The sequence below is a fragment of the Oncorhynchus mykiss genome, chromosome 23, assembly GCF_013265735.2.
Source record: "Oncorhynchus mykiss isolate Arlee chromosome 23, USDA_OmykA_1.1, whole genome shotgun sequence".
Taxonomy (NCBI): domain Eukaryota; kingdom Metazoa; phylum Chordata; class Actinopteri; order Salmoniformes; family Salmonidae; genus Oncorhynchus; species Oncorhynchus mykiss.
Window position 1 is genome coordinate 41137566 of NC_048587.1, and position 21045 is coordinate 41158610.

General features: G+C 40.9%; 1 protein-coding gene across 1 annotated transcript in view; it reads right to left on the reverse strand.

Moving 5' to 3' along the window:
* abca5 (ATP-binding cassette, sub-family A (ABC1), member 5) overlaps positions 1 to 21045 on the reverse strand; it is a 118649-nt gene that overhangs the window by 75847 nt on the left and 21757 nt on the right. The window contains exons 3-7 of the mRNA XM_021581043.2: positions 17493 to 17682; positions 16985 to 17158; positions 11550 to 11647; positions 6923 to 7152; positions 6320 to 6461 (exon numbers count right to left, since the gene is read on the reverse strand). Coding sequence (XP_021436718.2) covers positions 6320 to 6461; positions 6923 to 7152; positions 11550 to 11647; positions 16985 to 17158; positions 17493 to 17682 — 834 coding nt within the window. The remainder of the gene's footprint in view (positions 1 to 6319; positions 6462 to 6922; positions 7153 to 11549; positions 11648 to 16984; positions 17159 to 17492; positions 17683 to 21045) is intronic.

Consider the following 21045-nt stretch of genomic DNA (forward strand, 5'->3'; position numbering starts at 1 on the left):
ATATTTTATATTTGAGATTCTTCAAAGTAGCCACCCTTTGCCTTGACAACAGCTTTGCAAACTCTTGGCATTCTCTCAACTCAGGTAGTCACCGGGAATGCATTTCAAATAACAGGTGTGCCATGTTAAAAGTTCATTTGTAGAATTTCCTTCCTTCTTAATGCGTTTGAGACAATCAGTTGTGTTGTGACAAGGTAGGGGTGATCCATATTATGGCAAGAACAGCTCAAATAAACAAAGAGAAACAACAGTCCATCATCACTTTAAGACATGAAGGTCAGTCAATCTGGAAAATGTCAAGAACTTTGAAAGTTTCTTCACGCGCAATGGACATGAGACTGTGGAAATCTGTCTGATGAGTCCAAATATTTTATGAAACGCAGAGTAGGTGAACGGATGATCTCCGCATGTGTGGATCCCACCGTGAAGCATGGAGGTGGTGTGATGGTGCTTTGCTGGTGACACTGTTGGTGATTTATTTACAATTCAAGGCACACTTAACCAGCATGGCTACCACAGTGATACACCATCCCATCTGGTTTGCACTTAGTGGTACTATCATTTGTTTTTCAACAGGACAAGGACCCAACACGCCTCCAGGCTGTGTATGGGCTATTTGACCAAGAAGGAGAGTGATGGAGTACTGCATCAGATGACCTGGCCTCCTCAATCACCCGACCTCACCCCAATTGAGATGGTTTGGTATGAGTTGGACCGCAGAGTGAAGGAAAAGCAACCAACAAGTGCTCAGCAAATGTGGGAACTCCTTCAAGATGTTTGGAAAAGCATTCCAGGTGAAGCTGGTTGAGAGAATGCCAAGTGTGTGCAAAGCTGTCATCATGCAAAGGGTCGTTACTTTCAAGAATCAAAAATATATTGATTATTTTGCAATGTAGAAAATAGTAAAAAATAAATAAAAACCCTGGAATGAGAAGGTGTGTCCAAACCTAGGAAACTAGGCATATGTCGCACATAACTACTTCACGGGAGAGCCATTTTTTCCCCCCATCAAAATGCATTTTTTTTTGCCAGAAATTCCTTCTGGAACATGTGAACTTTCATGTGCCTTAATAACTACATTTTATGCCATCTGTAAATTTGAATAAATAAATACAATTATAAGTTTAGTTGGTTTAGCCAGACAGGAACCTTCCCGCTAGCAATGATTGGCTATGATAATGGATGATCTGGACATGCTGAGAGAGGAGTTCAGATTGGTCTGCCATGTAGCATGCTTGTCTTTAACATGAGCTGCTCAGTATGTGTTTTAGTAATCCTTACTACTGTGGCTTTTTTGAAAGGTATCATGAAGAACTGCAAAAGTGTTGCTACTGTACTGCTCTCACTTTCTGGAGTACGATTGTGCCATGCGGACTCTGAAAATGAATCAGACTATAGGGAAATCCCTGATTTAAGTTAAAACATTTTCATTGAACCAGACATTGGAGTCTTCTCAAACGGTAGAAGAAGAAGAAGTTGACAGAGTTTTGAAATCAGTGGAATGCCCAGTGAAAGCAGAGTATGCTAGCTAAGGAGATGGAGAAAATTCTGGCTTTTGATAGCAAATATGCAGAGTGAGTCGAAAAGAGAACACACTGTTGTATAAAACAACTGTCTCTGGATTACAGCTTCAATTTAATGGCAACCATGGCATCCATGACAGAGGGAAGCGTTCATCCATGTATACGGGGAATATAGTCTAGCTAGCTACATTTTCAAATACCATACATTTCTAATTTAGTCAGAAAGTCATTTTCATTGCAAGTTAAAGAGTACTGTTAGATAACATTTGCTAGCTAAAGTTAGCTGGCTGGCTCGCTAGCTAACATTACGTGTATGATCTGTGTAGTAATATTATTTGTATCTCACAAAGCCATTTGCATTGCTAGTCATAGCCTAATGTTAGCTAGCTAGCTAACACTGAACCTAGTTAGCTTTAGCTACCTGCAGATTGCATAGTAGCTAGCTATGACAATTAGTTTGTATTGCCAGTAGTTATGGTTGGGATTATTGCCACATTCAAAACAACTGGGAACTCACAAAAAAAAACGACCTCCGACTGGGAAAAATAGTTTTTTTTGCGGTCATCCAACTCGGAATCTCGGGCCTCTTTATAGAGTCCCGACCTTCCGACCTGAAGAGAGAGCACTGATGTCATGATTTCACCTCGTATTTTTTCCAAGTTCCCAGATGTCTTGAAAGCACCATTAGGTTCATTGTTTATCTAGCTACATGTCTAAACAAAAGACTCTACCTCGCCAGATGACATGACCCACCAAGTTAGCCAGGTGTGATTACGGTCATCTATTGTATTTCATGAACATGTCTAGACAATATAGTGACCCATACACTTAACTAGATGTGGCTGGGGGGTGGTTATTGCACTTCTTTCACATGACCCATCAATTTAGACAAGTGTGTCTGGGTAAGAATCATCTAATAAATATAAAATATTTACATGGACACTTTCTATTTTTGATATTGCTACTATGCAAATATGCAAGTAACCATTTCACTGTATCATTTACACCTTTTGCATGTGAAAAATACATTTTGATTTTGGTTGATATGTTGTGTGTTTACCAGAGATGGTAAGGTGAAGAACATGACCTGTCCAAAAGTCAGAATAGGGTATAGGCCAAGGACTAAATAATGTATTTTTGCTACTACTTATCATTTTTAGTATTTAAATCTTTGGTTGTTTACAAATTTCTCACTATGTTTAGCACATGGCCTCACATGTGAATCTTTAAAAAGATGGGTGGGGCTAAGGCTTAAGAGGGTGTGAACAATGATGAATGGGTATAGACAAAGAAGAGCTCTCCAGTAGGTGTACCCAAACATTCAAGGGCCATTTTCTCATAAGTGGAGTTACAAGTTATAAACTTTCAAAGCGTAACTGCAGTGTATGATATACCATTGTCCAGCTCTGAGTCTCTACTTTTATCCAATGTAAAAAACACTATTTAAAATCTTGCTACAAAGCACCGAATCGAGCCAGTCGGTGTCACACATACACCCACACCAGTGGCGGTCGGTGCCGTATAAGCTGAGGAAAGATTACAGTTGAAGTCAGAAGTTCACATACACCTTAGGCAAATACATTTAAACTCAGTTTTCAACATTCCTGACATTTAATCCTAGTAAAAAAATCACTGTATTAGGTCAGTTAGGATCACCACTTTATTTTAAGAATTTGAAATGTCACAATAATAGTAGAGAGAATGATTTATTTCAGCTTTTATTTCTTGCATCACATTACCAGTGGGTCAGACGTTTACATACACTCAATTAGTATTTGGTAGCATTGCCTTTAAATTGTTTAACTTTGGTCAAACGTTTCTTGTAGTCTTCCACAAGCTTCCCACAATAAGTTGGGTGAATTTTGGCCCATTCCAGATCTGGTATAACTGAGTCAGGATTGTAGGCCTCCTTGCTCACACACACTTTTTCAGTTCTGCCCACAAATGTTCTATGGGATTGAGGTCAGGGCTTTGTGATGGCCACTCCAATACCTTGACTTTGTTGTCCTTAAGCCATTTTGCCACAACTTTGGAAGTATTCTTGGGGTCATTGTTAATTTGGAAGACCCATTTGCGCCCAAGCTTTAACTTCCTGACCGATGTCTTGAGATTTTGCTTCAATATATCCCCATCATTTTCCTTCCTCACGATGCCATCTATTTTGTGAAGTGCACCAGTCCCTCCTGCAGCAAAGCACCCCCACAACATGATGCTGCCACCCCCGTGCTTCACGGTTGGGATGGTGTTCTTCGGCTTGCAAGCCTCCCTCTTTTTTCCTCCAAACATAACGATGGTCATTATGGCCAAACAGTTCTATTTTTGTTTCATCAGATCAGAGGACATTTCTCCAAAAAGTACCATCTTTGTCCCCATGTGCAATTGCAAACCGTAGTCTGGCTTTTTTATGGCGGGTTTTGGAGCAGCGGTTTCTTCCTGGCTGAGCGGCCTTTCAGGTTATGTCGATATAGGACTCGTTGTACTCTGGATATAGATACTTTTTTACCCGTTTCTTCCAGCATCTTCACAAGGTCCTTTGCTGTTGTTCTGGGATTGATTTGCACTTTTCGCACCAAAGTACGTTTATCTCTAGGAGACAGAACGCGTCTCCTTCCTGAGCGGTGTGACGGCTGCATGGTCCCATAGTGTTTATACTTGCGTACTATTGTTTGTGTAGATTAACGTGGTACCTTCAGGCGTTTGGAAATTGCTCCCAAGAATGAACCAAACTTGCGGAGGTCTACATTTTTTTTTCCTGAGGTCTTGGCTGATTGCTTGACATCATGGGAAAATCAAAAGAAAAGAGGCACGTAAATTAGCCCATCAGAAGCTTCTAGAGACATGACATCATTTTCTGGAATTTTCCAAGCTGTTAAAAGGAACAGTCGATATAGTGTATGTAAACGTCTGACCCAATGGAATTGTGATACAGTGAATTATAAGTGAAACAATTAGTCTGTAAACAATTGTTGGAAAAATTACTTGTGTCATGCACAAAGTAGATGTCCTAACCGACTTGCCAAAACTATAGTTGGTTAACAAGAAATGTGTGGAGTGGTTGAAATACGAATTTAATGACTCCAACCTAAGTGTACGTAAACTTTTGACTTCAACTATATATTTTTTTTCATGAACATGGCCTTACATCTATTACAGCATATTGGATGACTGTCATTCATATTCCATTCACCCAGTTAAATGTAAATCAAATCAAATTGTATTGGTTACATACACATATTTAGCAGATGTTATTGCGAGTGTAGAGAAATGTTTGTTCATTGCTCCAACAGTGGAGTAATATATAACAATTCACAACAATACACACAAATCTCAAAGTAAAATAATGGAATGAAGAAATATAAATATTAGGACGAGCAATGCTGTAGTGGAATTGACAAAAATACAGTATATACAGTGGGGAGAACAAGTATTTGATACACTGCTGATTTTGCAGGTTTTCCCTACTTACAAAGCATGGAAGGTCTGTAATTTTTTATCATAGGTACACTTCAACTGTGAGAGACAGAATTTAAAACAAAAATCCAGAAAATCACAAAGCATTTTAAAGTAATTAATTTGCATTTTATTGCATGACATAAGTATTTGATACATCAGAAAAATAGAACTTCATATTTGGTACAGAAACCTTTGTTGCAATTACAGAGATCATACGTTTCCTGTAGTTCTTGACCAGGTTTGCACACACTGAAGCAGGGATTTTGGCCCACTCCTCCATACAGACCTTCTCCAGGTCCTTCAGGTTTCGGGGCTGTTGCTGGGCAATACGGACTTTCAGCTCCCTCCAAAGATTTTATATTGGGTTCAGGTCTGGAGACTGGCTAGGCCACTCCAGGACCTTGAGATGCTTCTTACGGAGCCACTCCTTAGTTGCCCTGGCTGTGTGTTTCGGGTCGTTGTCATGCTGGAAGACCCAGCCACGACCCATCTTCAATGCTCTTACTGAGGGAAGGCGGTTGTTGGCCAAGATCTCGTGATACATGGCCCCATCCATCCTCCCCTCAATACGGTGCAGTCGTCCAATCCCCTTTGCAGAAAAGCATCCCCAAAGAATGATGTTTCTACCTCCATGCTTCACGGTTGGGATGGTGTTCTTGGGGTTGTACTCATCCTTCTTCTTCCTCCAAACACGGCGAGTTGAGTTTAGACCAAAAAGCTCTATTTTTGTCTCATGAGACCTCATGACCTTCGCCCATTCCTCCTCTGGATCATCCAGATGGTCATTGGCAAACTTCAGACGGGCCTGGACATACGCTGGCTTGAGCAGGGGGACCTTGGGTGCACTGCAGGATTTTAACCAATGACGGCATAGTGTGTTACTAATGGTTTTCTTTGAGACTGCAGCGCACGCAAGGAAAACATTTCCACTGGTCTACTGTCCATTGCTCGTGTATAGAGGTCCTGGAAGGCAGGAAGCTTGGCCCCAGTGATGTACTGGGCCGTACGCACTACCCTCTGTAGTGCCTTGCGGTCGGAGGACGAGCAGTTGCCATACCAGGCAGTGATGCAATAAATATATTTGGATTTGTTTAACACTTTTTTGGTTACTACATGATTACATGTGTGTTATTTGATGTCTTTACTATAATTCTACAATGTAGAAAATAGTAAAAATAAAGAAAAACCCTGAAATGAGTAGGTGTCCAAACGTTTGAATGGTACTGTATATTATCTTTTAGAACAGTCTGAACTTCAACTCTGTTCTTCTGTTTCAGGGATTTAATTGAACACACAGTAAATGGCATGTCATGAACGAACCAGGGCTCATTAGAGGTACTCACAGAGGAGATGCCGTAGAGGAAGATGAGGAGGAAGATGACGATGAAGTCACTGTTGGGGAAGAGAGCTGTATAGGTAGCGATGATGGACATGAGGATGGACATGGTGGTGACCAGAGCTGCATACAGCAGGCCCCACGAAAGCCTGTTGAAACATCAACACACACACACACACACCTTTGTAGAGAAAAAAAAGCAGATATCATAACATAAATTATGTAAAAATCCTCCCCTCACTCTTATTTTTTTAATTTTACCTTTATTTAACTAGGCAAGTCAGTTGAGAACAAATTCTTATTTTCAATGACGGCCTAGGAACAGTGGGTTAACTGCCTTGTTCAGGGGCAGAACGACAGATTTTTACCTTGTCAGCTCTGGGATTCGATCTTGCAACCTTTCGGTTACGCTCTAACCAATAGGCTACCTGCCGCCCTTACGTGGGATGATGTAAAAAGCCTTAATAATGTTATTTCTTTAACAACCTAGCTTTGCACATGGTACGCCAGCCTCCATCATTGAGTCAGTTAACTGTTGGAGGTTCTTTATGGCAATATAGTATAAATGTATACAGCATTTACTTTAACAAACACAAATCATCCTACTGACCAGAAGGCAGAGTCGTAGAGGCCCATCATGGTCATGGTGTCTTTGAGCCTGTGTTCCTTCTCTGCTGCCACGTTGACGATGAGGAAGGTGATGAAGGGTGTGAAAGCCAGCACCAGGTAGATGGAGATGAGAGCGTGGGGAAACTTTTGGACCTCCACTGACCCTGGCTGGCCCATCATCACCACACGCAGGTGGTCCATCTCACTCCATACTGACCGCTTGGTCTGCATCTGAACACAGGACATAGGCAGGGATCAAGCATTAATATACACTGAACAAAAATATAAACGCAACATGTAAAGTGTTGGTCCCATGTTTCATGAGCTGAAATAAAATATCCCAGAAATTCCATACACACAATAAAAGGCCACTAACATTTGCAGTTTTGTCACACAACGCAATTCCACAGGTGTCTCAAGTCGAGGGAGCATGCAATTGGCATGCTGACTGCAGGAAAGTCCACCAGAGCTGTTGCCAGAGAGTTTAATGTTAATTTCTCAACCATAAACCACCTCCAACGTCATTTTAGAGAATTTGGCAGTATATTCACCTACAGTGAGGCAAAAAAAGTATTTAGTCAGCCACCAATTGTGCAAGTTCTCCCACTTAAAAAGATGAGAGGCCTGTAATTTTCATCATAGGTACACTTCAACTATGACAGACAAAATGAGAAAAAAATCCAGAAAATCACATTGTAGGATTTTTTATGAATTTATTTGCAAATTATGGTGGAAAATAAGTATTTGCTTCTTACGAAGCCACCCCTTCGTTGCCCGGGCGGTGTGTTTGGGATCAATGTCATGCTGAAAGACCCAGCCACGTTTCATCTTCAATGCCCTTGCTGATGGAAGGAGGTTTTCACTCAAAATCTCACGATACATGGCCCTATTCATTATTCCTTTACACGGATCAGTCGTCCTGGTCCCTTTGCAGAAAAACAGCCACAAAGCATGATGTTTCCACCCCCATGCTTCACAGTAGGTATGGTGTTCTTTGGATGCAACTCAGCATTCTTTGTCCTCCAAACACGACAAGTTGAGTTTTTACCAAAAAGTTATATTTTGGTTTCATCTGACCATATGACATTCTCCCAATCTTCTTCTGGATTGTCCAAATGCTCTCTAGCAAACTTCAGACGGGCCTGGACATGTACTGGCTAAGCAGGGGGACACGCCTGGCACTGCAGGATTTGAGTCCCTGGCAGCGTAGTGTGTTACTGATGGTAGGCTTTGTTACTTTGGTCCCAGCTCTCTGCAGGTCATTCACTAGGTCCCCCCGTGTGGTTCTGGGATTTTTGCTCACCGTTCTTGTGATCATTTTGACCCCACGGGGTGAGATCTTGCGTGGAGCCCCAGATCGAGGGAGATTATCAGTGATCTTGTATGTCTTCCATTTCCTAATAATTGCTCCCACAGTTGATTTCCTCAAACCAAGCTGCTTACCTATTGCAGATTCAGTCTTCCCAGCCTGGTGCAGGTCTACAATTTTGTTTCTGGTGTCCTTTGACAGCTCTTTGGTCTTGGCCATAGTGGAGTTTGAAGTGTGACTGTTTGAGGTTGTGGACAGGTGTCTTTTATACTGATAACAAGTTCAAACAGGTGCCATTAATACAGGTAACGAGTGGAGGATAGAGGAGCCTCTTAACCTCTAGCGTCGAGCAATCCCGTATCCGGGAGCGTAATCATAGCCTCAAGCTCATTACCATAACGCAACGTTTCCTATTCATGAAAATCGCAAATGAAATGAAATAAATATATTGAAACACAAGATTAGCCTTTTGTTAACAACACTGTCATCTCAGATTTTCAAAATATGCTTTAACCAAACCTACACAAGCAATTGTGTAAGAGTATTGATAGCCTAGCATAGCATTAAGCCTAGCATTCAGCAGGCAACATTTTCACAAAAACAAGAAAAGCATTCAAATAAAATAATTTACCTTTGAAGAACTTCGGACGTTTTCAATGACGAGACTCTCAGTTAGATAGCAAATGTTCATTTTTTCCAAAAAGATTATTTGTGTAAGAGAAATAGCTCCGTTTTGTTCATCACGTTTGGCTAAGAAAAACCCCCGAAAATGCAGTCACTTACAAGGCCAAACTTTTTTCCAAATTAGCTCCATAATATCGACAGAAACATGGCAAACGTTGTTTAGAATCAATCCTCAAGGTGTTTTTCACAATTCTATTCGATGAAAAATCATTCCTGGCAGTCGGTTTGTCATCAGAGGCAAACGGAAAAATACTGCAGCTGGAGATTACGCAATAATTGCGACGGAGGACACCAAGCGACCACCTGGTAAATGTAGTCTCTTATGGTCAATCTTCCAATGATATGCCTACAACTACGTCACAATGCTGCAGACACCTTGGGGAAAACGTGGAAAAGGTAAGCTGACTCCTAGCTCCTCCACAGCCATATAAGGAGTCATTGCCATGAGGCGGTTTAAAAAAATGCGGCACTTCCTGATTGTATTTTTATCTGGGTTTTTTCTGTAACATCAGTTCTGTGGCACTCACAGACAATATCTTTGCAGTTTTGGAAACGTCAGTGTTTTCTTTCCAAAGCTGTCAATTATATGCATAGTCGAGCATCTTTTCGTGACAAAATATCTTGTTTAAAACGGGAATGTTTTTCATCCAAAAATTCAAAGAGCGCCCCCTATATCGAAGAAGTTAAAGAAGAAGTTACAGGTCTGTGAGAGCCAGAAATCTTGCTTGTTTGTAGGTGACCAAATACTTATTTTCCACCATAATTTGCAAATAAATTCATTCAAAATCCTACAATGTGATTTTCTGGATTTGTTTTTCTCATTTTGTCTGTCATAGTTGAAGTGTACCTATGATGAAAATTACAGGCCTCTCATCTTTTTAAGTGGGAGAACTTGCACAATTGGTGGCTGACTAAATATTTTTTTGCCCCACGGTATATCCTACCAACGGGACATTAAAAACTGTAATATCTTATGTTTCACAGAGCCGTGGCTGAACGACGACATTAAGAACAAACAGCTGGCGGGTTATACACTCCATCGGCAGGACAGAACAGCAGCCTCTGGTAAGAAACAGGGCGAGGGCCAATGCATATTTCTAAACAATAGCTGGTGCTCGATATCTCAGGAAGTCTCAAGGTTTTGCTCGCCTGAGGTAGAGTATCTCATGGTAAGCTGTAAACCACACTATCTACCTAGAGATTTTATCTTTATTAATTGTAGCTGTCTACATACCACCACAGACTGAGACTGGCACAAAAACCACACTCAATGAGCTGTATTCCTCCATAAGCAAACAGGAAAACGCTAATCCAGAGGTGGCGCTCCTAGTGGCCGGGGACTTTAATTAATGCAGGAAAACTTAAATCAGTTTTACCTCATTTCTATAAGCATGTTAAAAGTGCAACCAGAGGGAAAAAAATTCTAGACCACCTTTACTCCACACACAGACGCGTACAAAGCTCTCCCTCGCCCTCCATTTGGCAAATCCTCCTGATTCCTGGATGCCACCCGTTCTGTAAAATACGTAACGGTTTCGTATTTCACTGAAAGAATAAACGTTTTGTTTTCGAAATGATAGTTTCCGGATTCGACCATATTAACGACCTAAGGCTTGTTATTTCTGTGTCTATTATATTACAATAGAGTCAATGATTTGATATAGCAGTCTGACTGAGCGGTGGTAGGCAGCAGCAGGCTTGTAAGCATTCATTCAAACAGCACTTTACTGCGTTTGCCAGCAGCTCTTCGCAATGATTGAAGCACAGCGCTGTTTATGACTTTAAGCCTATCAACTCCCGAGATTAGGCTGGCAATACTATAGTGCCTATAAGAACATCCAATAGTCAAAGGTATATGAAATACAAATGTTAGAGAGAAATAGTCCTACAGTTCCTATAATAACTACAACCTAAAACTTCTTAACTGGGAATATTGAAGACTCATGTTAAAAGAAACCACCAGCTCTCATATGTTCTTATGCTCAGAGCAAGGAACTTAAACGTGAGCTTTTTTACATGGCATTTATTGCACTTTTACTTTAAACCAAATAGAACATGTCATTATTTATTTGAGACTAAATGTATTTTTATTTATGTATTAAGTTCAAATAAAAGTGTTCATTCAGTATTGCTGTAATTGTCATTATTACAAATGTATATATAAAAATTGGCCAATTAATTAGTATCGGCTTTTTTTGGATCTCCAATAATCGATATCGGAGTTGAAAAATCATAATTGGTCGACCTCTATCCTGAACAGCTCAAATGGCTACCCATACTATTTGCATTGCCCCCCCTCACGCTGCTGCTACTCTCTGTTAATATCTATGCATAGCCACTTTAAGAACTAACTACGTGTACATAATTACCTCAATTACCTCGACACCGGTGCCCCCCGCACAGGTACATATATATATATATATATGTATATATATACATATATATATGTATATATCCCCGCTATTGTTATTTACTGCTGCACTTTAATTATTTGTTATTCTTATCTCATACGTTTTTAAAAAGGTATTTTCTTAAAACTGCATTGTTGGTTAAGGGCTTATAAGTAAGCATTTCACTGTAAGGTCTACTACACCTGTTGTATTCGGCACATGTGACAAATAACATTTGATCTCACCTGTATGATGGCGGCGTCGATGAGAGTCTGGAGGCGGATGAAGCCAGAGTACCAGTAATTAGCTGCTCTGCAGTTCACTGAGCTGGCAAAACAGTTGGCTGAGGGACGGAGGAACAAACAAAGAAACAGACAGACACACTCCGTTAATGCCTTCATAACTCACATCTGTACATGGACTAGTGACCAATCCTTTGAATAATCTTGGAATTTAAAATCACCTAGCAGTATGCAAACAATATATCTCCAAGCGGAAGGCTATCTATTGTATTGGGGATGTTCTGCTTGAACAAAGAGGGTAGGGTCAAACTTTGTCTCTCACACTAATGGACATTAGGAAGGCATAGGCTCAACTCTCGCTCACAATTAAAAAATAAATTTTTTCACCTTTATTTAACCAGGTAGGCAAGTTGAGAACATGTTCTCATTTACAATTGTGAGCTGGCCAAGACAAAGCAAAGCAGTTTGACACATACAACAACACAGAGTTACACATGGAGTAAACATACAGTCAATAATACAGTAGAAAAATATGTCTATATACAATGTGAGCAAATGAGGTGAGATAAGGGAGGTAAAGGCAAAAAAAGGCCATGGTGGCGAAGTAAATACAATACAGCAAGTAAAACACTGGAATGGTAGATTTGCAGTGGAAGAATGTGCAAGATAGAGGTAGAAGAAATGGGGTGCAAAGGAGCAAAATAAATAAATAAATAAATACAGTAGGGGGAGAGGTAGTTGTTTGGGCTAAATTATAGATGGGCTATGTACAGGTGCAGTAATCTGTGAGTCGAGGATCGGTAGGATGGTCAGTTTTACACGGGTATGTTTGGCAGCATGAGTGAAGGATGCTTTGTTGCGAAATAGGAAGCCAATTCTATATTTAACTTTGGATTGGAGATGTTTGATGTGAGTCTGGAAGGAGAGCTTACAGTCTAACCAGACACCTAGGTATTTGTAGTTGTCCACATATTCTAAGTCAGAACCTTCCAGAGTAGTGATGTTGGACAGGCGGGAAGGTGCAGGCAGCGATCGGTTGAAGAGCATGCATTTAGTTTTACTTGTATTTAAGAGCAATTGGAGGCCACGGAAGGAGAGTTGTATGGCATTAAAGCTCATCTGGAGGGTTGTTAACACAGTGTCCAAAGAAGGGCCAGAAGTATACAGAATGGTGTCGTCTGCGTAGAGGTGGATCAGAGACTCACCAGCAGCAAGAGCGACATCATTGATGTATACAGAGAAGAGAGTCGGTCCAAGAATTGAACCCTGTGGCATCCCCATAGATACTGCCAGAGGCCCGGACATCAGGCCCTCCGATTTGACACACTGAACTCTATCAGAGAAGTAGTTGGTGAACCAGGCGAGGCAATCATTTGACAAACCAAGGCTATCGAGTCTGCCGATGAGGATGTGGTGATTGACAGAGTCGAAAGCCTTGGCCAGGTCAATGAATACGGCTGCACAGTATTGTTTCTTATCGATGGCAGTAAAGATATCGTTTAGGACCTTGAACATGGCTGAGGTGCACCCATGACCAGCTCTGAAACCAGATTGCATAGCGGAGAAGGTATGGTGGGATTCAGAATGGTCGGTAATCTGTTTGTTGACTTGGCTTTCGAAGACCTTAGAAAAGGCAGGATAGATATAGGTCTGTAGCAGTTTGGATCAAGAGTGTGTCCCCCTTTGAAGAGGGGGATGACCGCAGCTGCTTTCCAATCTTTGGGAATCTCAGACGACACGAAAGCGAGGTTGAACAGGCTAGTAATAGGGGTTGCAACAATTTCGGCAGATAATTTTAGAAAGAAAGGGTCCAGATTGTCTAGCCTGGCTGATTTGTAGGGGTCCAGATTTTGCAGCTCTTTCAGAACATCAGCTGACTGGAGAAATGGGGAAGGCTTGGGTGAGTTGCTGTGGGGGGTGCAGTGCTGTTGAACAGGGTAGGGGTAGACAGGTGGAAAGCATGGCCAGCCGTAGAAAAATGCTTATTGAAATTATCTATTATAATGGATTTATCGGTGGTGACAGTGTTTCCTATCCTCAGTGCAGTGGGCAGCTGGGAGGAGGTGTTCTTATTCTCCATGGACTTTACAGTGTCCCAGAACCTTTTTGAGTTTGTGTTGAAGGAAGCAAATGTATGCTTGAAAAAGCTAGCCTTGGCTTTTCTAACTGCCTGTGTATATTGGTTTCTAGCTTCCCTGAAAAGTTGCATATCACGGGGGCTCTTCGATGCTAATGCAGAACGCCATAGGATGTTAGGATGTTTTTGTGTTGGTTCTGGGCAGTCAGGTCTGGAGAGAACCAAGGGCTATATCTGTTCCTGGATCTAAATTTCTTGAATGGGACATGCTTATTTAAGATGGTGAGGAAGGTATTTTAAAAAAAATAACCAGGCATCCTCTACTGACGGGGTAAGATAAATATCCTTCCAGGATACCCCGGCCAGGTCAATTAGAAAGGCTTACTCGCTGAAGTGTTTCAGGGAGCATTTGACAGTGATGAGTGGAGGTCGTTTGACCGCTGACCCATTTCGGATGCAGGCAATGATCACTGAGATCTTAGTTGAAAACAGCAGAGGTATATTTAGAGGTCAAGTTGGTTAGGATGATATCTATGAGGGTGCCCGTGTTTACGGCTTTGGGGTGGTACCTGGTAGGTTCATTGATAATTTGTGTGAGATTGAGGGCATCAAGCTTAGATTGTAGGATGGCTGGGGTGTTAAGCATGTTCCAGTATAGGTCGCCTAGCAGCATGAGCTCTGAAGATAGATGGGGGGCAATCAGTTCACATATGGTGTCCAGAGCACAGTTGGGGGCAGAAGATGGTCTATAGCAGGCAGCAATGGTGAGAGACTTGTTTTTAGAGAGGTGGATTTCTAAAAGTAGAAGTTGTTTGGGTACAGACCTGGATAGTAGGACAGAACTCTGCTGGCTATCTTTGCAGTAGATTGCAACAACGACCCCTTTGGGCAATCTATCTTGCCTGAAAATGTTGTAGTTAGGGATGGAGATTTCAGAATTTTTGGTGGTCTTCCTAAGCCAGCATTCAGACACAGCTAGAACATCCGGGTTGGCAGAGTGTGCCAAAGCAGTGAATAAAACAAACTTAGGGAGGAGGCTTTTAATGTTAACATGCATGAAACCAAGGCTATTACGGTTACAGAAGTCGTCAAAAGAGAGCGCCTGGGGAATAGGAGTGGAGCTAGGCACTGCAGGGCCTGGATTCACCTCTACATCGCCTGAGGAACATAGGAGGAGTAGGATAAGGGTACGGCTAAAAGCTATGAGAATTGGTCGTCTAGAACGTCCAGAACAGAGGGTAAAAGGAGGTTTCTGGGGGCGATAAAATAGCTTCAAGGTATAATGTACAGACAAAGGTATGGTAGGATGTGACTACAGTGGAGGTAAACCTAGGTATTGAGTGATGATGAGAGAGATATTGTCTATATTGTCAATCTCATAATTGAAACCAGGTGATGTCATCTCATGTGTGGGGGGTGGAACTGAAAGGTTGGATAAGGTATAATGAGCAGGTCTAAAGGCTCTACAGTGAAATAAGCCAATAAACACTAACCAGAACAGCAATGGACAAGGCATATTGACATTAAGACTAGAGGTCGACCGATTATGATCTTTCAACACCGATACCGATTAATGGAGGACCAAAAAAGCCGATACCGATTAATCGGACAATTTCTATTTATTTATTTGTAATATTGACAATTACAAAGATACTGAATGAACACTTATTTTAACTTAATATAATACATCAATTTAGCCTCAAATAAATAATGAAACATGTTCAATTTGGTTTAAATCATGCCAAAACAAAGTGTTGGAGAAGTAAAAGTGCAATATGTGCCTGGTAAAAAAGCTAACGTTTAAGTTCCTTGCTCAGAACATATGAAAGTTGGTGGTTCCTTTTAACATGAGACTTCAATATTCCAAGGTAAGAGGTTTTAGGTTGTAGTTAATATAGTATTTATAGGACTATTTCTCTCTATACCATTTGTATTTCATATACCTTGTGACTACCAATATGACTATTGGATGTTCTTATAGGCACTATAGTATTGCCAGTGTAACAGTATAGCTCCCGTCCCTCTCCTCGCCCTTACCTGGGCTCGAACCAGGAGCACATCGACAACAGCCACCCTCGAAGCAGCGTTACCCATCGCTCCACAAAAGCGGCGGCCCTTGCAGAGCAAGGGGAATAACTACTCCAAGTCTCAGAGCGAGTGACGTTTGAAACGCTATTAGCGCACACCCAGCTAACTAGCTAGCCATTTCACATCGGTTACACCAGCCATTAGGCTGATAGGCTTGAAGTCATAAATAGCGCTGTGCTTGCGAAGAGCTGCTGGCAAAACGCATGAAAGTGCTGTTTGAATGAATGCTTACGAGCCTGCTGTTGCCGACCATCGCTCAGTCAGACTGCTCTATCAAATCATAGACTTAGTTATAACACACAGAATTACGAGCCTTTGGTCATTAATGTGGTCGAATCCAGAAACTATCATTTCGAAAACAAAACGTTTATTATTTCAGTGAATCTAATGGATGGCATCCCTAAGTCTAAATATTCTTGTTACATTGCACAACCTTCAATGATGTCATAATTACGTAAAATTCTGGCAAATTAGTTCACAATGAGCCAGGCTGCCCAAACTGTTGCATATACCCTGACTCTGCGTGCAATGAACGCAAGAGAAATGACACAATTTCACCTGGTTAATATTGCCTGCTAACCTGGATCTCTTTTAGCTAAATATGCAGGTTTAAAAATATATACTTCTGTGTATTAATTTCAAGAAAGGCATTGGTGTTTATGGTTAGGTACAGTCGTCCAACGATTGTGCTTTTTTCGCAAATGCGCTTTTGTTAAATCATCCCCCAGCGTTGCATTGATTATATGCAAAGCAGGACGCGCTAGATAAACAAGTAATATCATCAACCATGTGTTAACTATAACTAGTGATTATGATTTACTGATTGTTTTTTGTAAGATAAGTTTAATGCTAGCTAGCAACTTACCTTGGCTTCTACTGCATTCGCGTAACAGGCAGGCTCCTCGTGGAGTGCAATGAGAGGCAGGTGGTTAGAGCGTTGGACTAGTTAACTGTAAGGTTGCAAAATTGGATCCCCCGAGCTGACAAGGTGAAAATCTGTCATTCTGCCCCTGAACAAGGCAGTTAACCCACCGTTCCTAGGCCGTCATTGAAAATAAGAATGTGTTCTTAAAAAACTGACTAGCCTAGGTAAATGAAAGGTATACTTTTTTTGATATATATATATATATATATATATTTTTTTTAAAGAATACCGATTTCCGATTGTTATGAAAACGGCCCTAATTAATCGGCCATTCCGATCAATCGGTCGACCTCTAATTAAGACATTGATAAATACTTTATTTATAGCAAAATTAAAATCATCTCTCACCAATAGATTCAGTGTAGTCGCTGGGCAGGGGCAGATGGTTGTAAGGGAAGCGCAACCTGTAAGAGGTGGGTGTGCTGCCCATGAAGACCACCCCAACGTAGCCTGAGGGCTCATAAAGACTGGCATTCTCCAGATCCTCTTCACTAGAGAACATCTCCAGGCGATCCTGCAAGTCTACAGTGCAATCAGGAAATCACAAGAAATAAGGCAGACATAAATACACTGTCTGTGTCCCCAATAGCACAGTATTCCTGTTATAGCGCACAACTTTTGACAAGGGCCCATATAAATTCCCTCCAGGCTCCAATCAATGCTTAGCCTACACCAAGGCAATGCTTTTAGGCTAAATCCATGACGGGACGGGGAGGGCTTAATCCATGCCTTGGTTTTGTTAATCTGGTCACAGTCGCCAAATGCTAAAGTTTTAGCATTTGTGCGACAAATCCAAAGCAAGTCAATATCCCCTATATTAGCATTTTACGCATTTCATGTCCATCCTCCTACTTACGCATTTCCTGGGCCACCTCCTCCATGATGTGATTGGTGGCATTGTTAATGGGGGTGTATCCCAGGCCCTTGAGTAAGTGGTAGTCCTCCCTCTCCAGCTCCATGGTACTGATGCCTCCGTAGTAGACATGTGGGTTCAGGGTGCTGATCAGAATCAGCAGGCACAGCAGCAGCAGCGGCAGGATCAACTCCTAGAGGAGAAAAGGCACCAATCAATCAAATCATCTCCTGGAGGGAAAGGGAATTAATCAACCACTCACTACCTCAATAAATCAAATTGATTTATGAAGGGCATCAATTAATCAATAATACAATGAAACACAAATGTATTGATAAAGCCCTTTTATATCAGCATTTATCAAAGTGCTTGACAGTAACTCGGCCTAGATGGAAGGACACAAAACTGAGGTTGAATTAACATATCAGCCTTGTCATTCTAATAAACAGCAGTGACACTACCGTAAACATCCTACTACCGTAGACACTACTCCTCCCCCATAACCACTCGGTGGCCTGGTTTGAGCGGATCAAATCTGTGACGCATTGTGATTGACTGACTGATCTACAAATAATAATGACTGAGTAGTTATTAATGATGCAAAGTGATTTGTCAGTCAGTCGGCAGTTGCTTACACTGTCGGCTACAATGTCGAACAAGCCCACTGTCTTTAGCTTTTCCACGGTCTCAAATTCTCACTACCATCAAGGTTGGCGACAAACAGTGCTATTGGGGAGCAATGAGATTAATTGAAACACTTAATTGTTGTGTTTGGCATGTCATGCCCTCAGCTGGAGGCTGGTATATCTTTCGAACAGCCATGGATAAAACAGATGTGTTAGCTACTCCTATGACATGACTAGTCCTATGCCTATTAGGTAAGTAGTGTGAGGCAGCTTGATGTACTATACAAGTACACCCACTGGACAGGATGCTAGTCTATTGCAGGGCCTATGCCGATTAAGTCCATATAAACACACTGTGGGTTGGTTTTCAGGAGCAAAAAACACACATTATGAAGGGGGTATTAAAACCTCAAACGTTAAGTCCCCTATTTACGAAACTTAGAGCGGTTCTGACCAATATTTCTGTGTAGAACGTACCATGTGAACAGCACATCAATTGCTTTACACTCTCTAAAAGTGCTGGTTGTCCCGATTCATGTGCGCTATTGCAAGCGCAGCTGTGAGGTTCACAAACACGGGAAACTGTTCATTTGCATAGGGAGCGACACGTCACATTTTCTGGCCTATCCGGACAAAGGACTTCCTGTGCCTGTGAACCTCATAGCTGAGCTTGCGTATGAAACGGGAGTCTATCGGATGCAACAATAGCAGTTTCATCTCGCTGCGATGTTCTCAGCTGGATTTATAGCTCTCAACAGGAAAAAATACAAAATCATTTTGTAGAATTGAAACAAGACCACTTTCTCTTGGTCACAGACTAAGTTGATTTGTGCTTAAAGCTGTAGTTGTAATGAGTCTGCACACATTTGAATGGCATTTCGCTCAGAAGACATCCGACAGAAAAGTCTGTCCGTTTTATGAAATTGTGCAAATATTGTAGTCACTACAATGATATTTATTTGACAGTTATAAGGTGAAATCTTACAGCAAGTACTTTAGAATTTCATTGTTAATATATTTAGAATAGGGGTGTGACCATTTAAAAGCTAAAATGTTTAAACAAAATTGGGATCTTTAATATTAAGAAAAATCCTTCAGGGAAATTCTCTTTTCCCCCCACAAAATGTTTATCACAGTGCAACTGGCTTGCCTGCTCTTTCGCTTTGCTAATGATGCAAGTGGGTGTTCACTCTTCGGTCTGTTGCACGTAGAATATCCTAGCCTATTCATTGATGATAGGCCCTGCTTTACTGAAGTAGTGAGACACTGCAAGCCAAGAAATTGCGAAATTCAGCATTCCATTGCGAGATACAGCTTTTAATTGCAGATAGGCCTAGCCAAGGCACTTTCAAGGATATATGACTGCAGTAGATAGGCTATAACTTCATTGCCCGGCTCTAGCAGTCATAGATACGTAATAGGACTGGATGAAAAACATTTCGGCACAAAGTTTGAGAGAAATAAGCTTTGTGCATATGGAACATTTCTGGGATCATTTATTTCAGCTCATGAAACATGGGACCAACACATCACCTGTTGCGTTTATATTTTTGTTCAGTGTAGACAATTATTAATATTTCTATAATATTTGTACTATGTACTTGAGCTTGTTTCCTCAAAAGTGAGTACACCAAAAAAGGTACGTTTCAGACCTTTATAAAACTATGCAGCTTTACCAGTTATTTTTTTATTTACCTGGCTATCCAAACTCCTTGCTTTGGCGAAATGCTACGCCCATGGACGTTTGTTCTACCAATGAGTCTGGGACGGAGTACCTCCCCGCCGATTCTAAAACGGATAAACATTCTAACTGTTCTGATTGGTCATAGAAACCGATACGCCATTGTCTTTGATACTCCGATCGGTTAGAGATGATCACTGATGACTTCGTTCTGTACAACAGACCTAATTTTCACAACAAACTACTTAAATGATGTCAGTTTCAGACTAAAGTATTGTATGTAGCGAACAATAGAGCAACGGAAGAATTCAGTTTGAGTCGTCAGTTGGTTTGCACATTTTAGGGAATATTCAGAGGTGGGAACTTTTCGTGGGAATTAACGGGGAAAAATGGGAATTAACAGAAATATATGCAAATGAATACCATTTAAATGTCGATGTTTTGTGTGTTGGATATGTTTACCATATCATATGGAGACAGAAACATAAAACCTTTTACCTCATAGGTAGACAATTTTAATAAAATGAGTTGACTCTTCACATTGCACACACACAGTACAGTACCAGTCAAGAGCTTGGACACACCAACTCATTCCAGGGTTATTCTGTATTTTTCTATAATAGTGAATATATAAAAACAATAAAATAACAAGGAATCATGTAGTAAGAAGTGTGAAACAAATCTAAATATATTTTATATTTCACATACTTCAAAGTAGCCACCCTTTGCCTTGATGACAGCTTTGCACACTCTTGGCATTCTCTCAACTCAGGTAGTCACCTGGAATGCGTTTCAATTAACAGGTGTGCCTTGTTGAAAGTTCATTTGTGGAAATTCTTTCTTAATGCGTTTGAGCAAATCATTTGTGTCGTGACAAGGTTGGGGTGGTACTAGGGTTGCACATTTTGGGGAATATTCAGAGCTGGAAACTTTGTGGGAATTAACGGAAATATATGCAAACTAATATTAACACCATTTAAATGTAGATGTTTAATGCATTGGATATACAGTTGAAGTCAGAAGTTAATGTATTTGGCTAAGGTGTATGTACACTCAGTTTTTCACAATTGCTGACATTTAATCCAAGTAAAATTTACATCTTAGGTCAGTTAGGATCACCACTTTATTTAAAGAATGTGAAATGTCAGAATATTAGTAGAGAGAATGATTTATTTCAGATTTGATTTCTTTCATCACATTCCTAGTGGGTCAGAAGTTTACATATAATCAATTAGTATTCAGTAGCATT